Source organism: Penaeus vannamei, chromosome 31 (genome assembly GCF_042767895.1).
Source record: "Penaeus vannamei isolate JL-2024 chromosome 31, ASM4276789v1, whole genome shotgun sequence".
NCBI lineage: Eukaryota > Metazoa > Arthropoda > Malacostraca > Decapoda > Penaeidae > Penaeus > Penaeus vannamei.
Genome location: NC_091579.1, coordinates 17,376,954 through 17,379,453, shown reverse-complemented (window position 1 = coordinate 17,379,453; position 2,500 = coordinate 17,376,954). Strand labels below are relative to the sequence as shown.

Sequence of the window (2,500 nt, the reverse complement as noted above, 5' to 3'; positions counted from 1 at the left end):
GGGTCCATACTCCTCCAAAGATATGAGCTGTCATTCGAAAAGGGCTGTGGGGGTTGGGGGGTTTTTTGTTCCCCAAAACCCCCAAAAAAAGAAAGAGTCTCTGCCCCTTTAGGGGTAACACGCACTTGATGAAACATGGACCCTTTTATCCCCATAAATCCCACTGCTCCTTGTCGGAATCTCAACAGAACACCAACAAGTTTCCCTTGGTCAAATCTTCCCTGATGCACATGATCATTGAGTGAAGAGCCACCATACTTAGCACAGTCAAAAACAATGCGACACTTTTCTGGTTTCTTTGGATTCAACACAGGGGGGTTTTGGGGCAGATACCACATTTTGCCACATGGGGTGCAATTTTTTTTCGGGGATTACTTCTGCACCCCCTTTTTTTTAACAGTTTGTGGTTTTCCCAGAGATTTTTTTTTTATTGTGTCATCCTTGTTAAGGTGCTTGGTTAATGATATTAACCTCTTCTGGGGTGGGGAAATTTTTTGTCAGGTAAACTGGGTTTCCTGTGCCTTGAATGGTATACTCAATGCATAATGTCCCTCTATCACCTGGAGTGTACTTTTTCCCTGTAAATTGCTTTCTGATCACTAACTGACCAGCCCTTCTCTTCTGCAAAGGCATCCTCTATCTCCCATAGTCTCTTCATATCACCTTCCAATGGTACACTTGCCTGTATCAAATATGAAAAATTAGTCGACTTACCAAAAAAGGGGTTCACTGGTCCATTTATGACCCAGCCTAGTGGTGTGAGCAAGGCAAAAGGTTCTCCCTGTTTACCCTTCAGTTGGCAGCAACAAGTCTGGAGAGTCTTGGCCAATCAGTAAGTGCACTTGGTCTGCCTTCACTTCTGGTATATCCAAATCTCCAAGGTGCGGCCACTGCACAACATCCATTTGTGTTGATCTACCTGTGAGATCTATATTCACACTTGGTCTCACAGTTGCTTCTATGTTGGATTGTAAGTCACTAAACCTCGTTCACACTGGAAACAGTCAAAGACACTGCTGTTGTTTCCACAGACATTCGGTTCTGTGTAAGTGTGGTTAACTCCCAAAATTGCGCATAGTTCCCTTGGATTCCTAAATGATTGCACAGAAACTCACTGCAGTAAGTAGCGTTACTACCAGGATCAAGCATAGCATAAAGGTGTCAATTGTAGACATCAGAGCCTGGACGCCACACTCTTGCAGGTACAATTTTGGCATAGCAAGTTTACCTCCACATGTACGAACATAATGGCTGCTCTGATTTGTTGTGATTGATGATGATGTGGTTGATATATTCTGATCTGATACTAGAATTGGATTACCTGTGTTGTCCACATAACCAACCTGCAGTCTAGTTGGCATATGAAGAAACTTGTGTTTGAGGCCACATCCACTAATGTTGCATACAAAACTTCTGGGACAGGTTTTCCCTATATGTCCCTGGGCAAAACAATTTATACACAATGCTTTTGACATCACAAAGTTCCTACGATCCTTAATCTTCATGGCTTTGAATCGTAAACACTGAGTCATATAATGTTCTTGTCCACAGCAAGGGCAGCCATCAGAATTCTGTGTTCTATTCTCAGATGTAACTGACTGCTTTTTCACTGAGCTGGCTTTCACAGCAAAGCTTCCAATTCTCCTCTTCTCAGCTCCCTTATGACTGATTTCTTTATCCCTTCTGAGCTCACTGAAAGAAACTCTAGAAAATATGGGGTCATTAGCTTCTACTGCTCCATCAATACTGAAGTCGACCAGGTCCTTCAACTTGGGTATTCGCTTCTGATCTTTCTTTATAATATGATTTTCATGAGACCATCTGTCTTGCAAGTACTGCGGTAATTTCCTCCAGATGGCCTGTAAACTAGCTGCATTGTCTAACTCTTTCTCATGATCCATGTTCTTTAAAGTCTGATAACAGAACTTGAGGTCATCAGCAAAATCTCTAAGCTCGGAGGGTCCCTTTAAATTAGGTCTGTTTATAATCCTCTGTATCCACTTCTGTGAAATTTCATAATTATTTCCATATCTTTCTTCTAAAATTTTCAGTGCTTGAACATATCCATCTCCTGGATCCATAGTCTCACAGCAATTAAGTATCCTCCTGGCATTACCTTTACAGTATTGCATCAAACATGACAGGTTTGATGCCGAGTCTATATTCTTTGTATCCACTATGGCCCGAAAACTTCTTATAAATGGCCAATATCGCAAGGAATCACCATCAAAGGTTTGCAGTTCTCGCCGAGGTAGGTGAAGAGAGTCCACTATACTCTGTTGTTGCACACGTGATTCATTCAACACTTCACTTACAACACCTGCGATCACTGTTTTCACAAACATTATCTGCTCACTTTTTCCTCACTTGTTATGTTTAATGGTTCCCAAGACAATCTTGATGGTCTGGTAGAGCTACGTTGAGGTGTACTTCTAACAGGTATGGTCCTTTCACCATCAGTATGTCCCGGAGTAGACGTAAGGGGTATATTAAGTGTGGG

At 42.0% G+C, this 2,500-nt stretch overlaps 1 protein-coding gene across 1 annotated transcript; it reads right to left on the bottom strand.

The window, feature by feature from the left end:
* Positions 1 to 1,091: 1,091 nt before the first annotated feature.
* On the bottom strand, positions 1,092 to 2,345 carry LOC113802860 (uncharacterized). The gene has a single exon (XM_070144161.1). It carries the CDS (start codon positions 2,343 to 2,345, stop codon positions 1,092 to 1,094), a length of 1,254 nt encoding a protein of 417 aa, XP_070000262.1.
* Between the last annotated feature and the right edge of the window lie 155 nt (positions 2,346 to 2,500).

Excerpts from the sequence above, each read along its gene's own strand:
- LOC113802860 (XM_070144161.1), bottom strand. The coding sequence starts at position 2,345 with ATGTTTGTGAAAACAGTGATCGCAGGTGTTGTAAGTGAAGTGTTGAAT.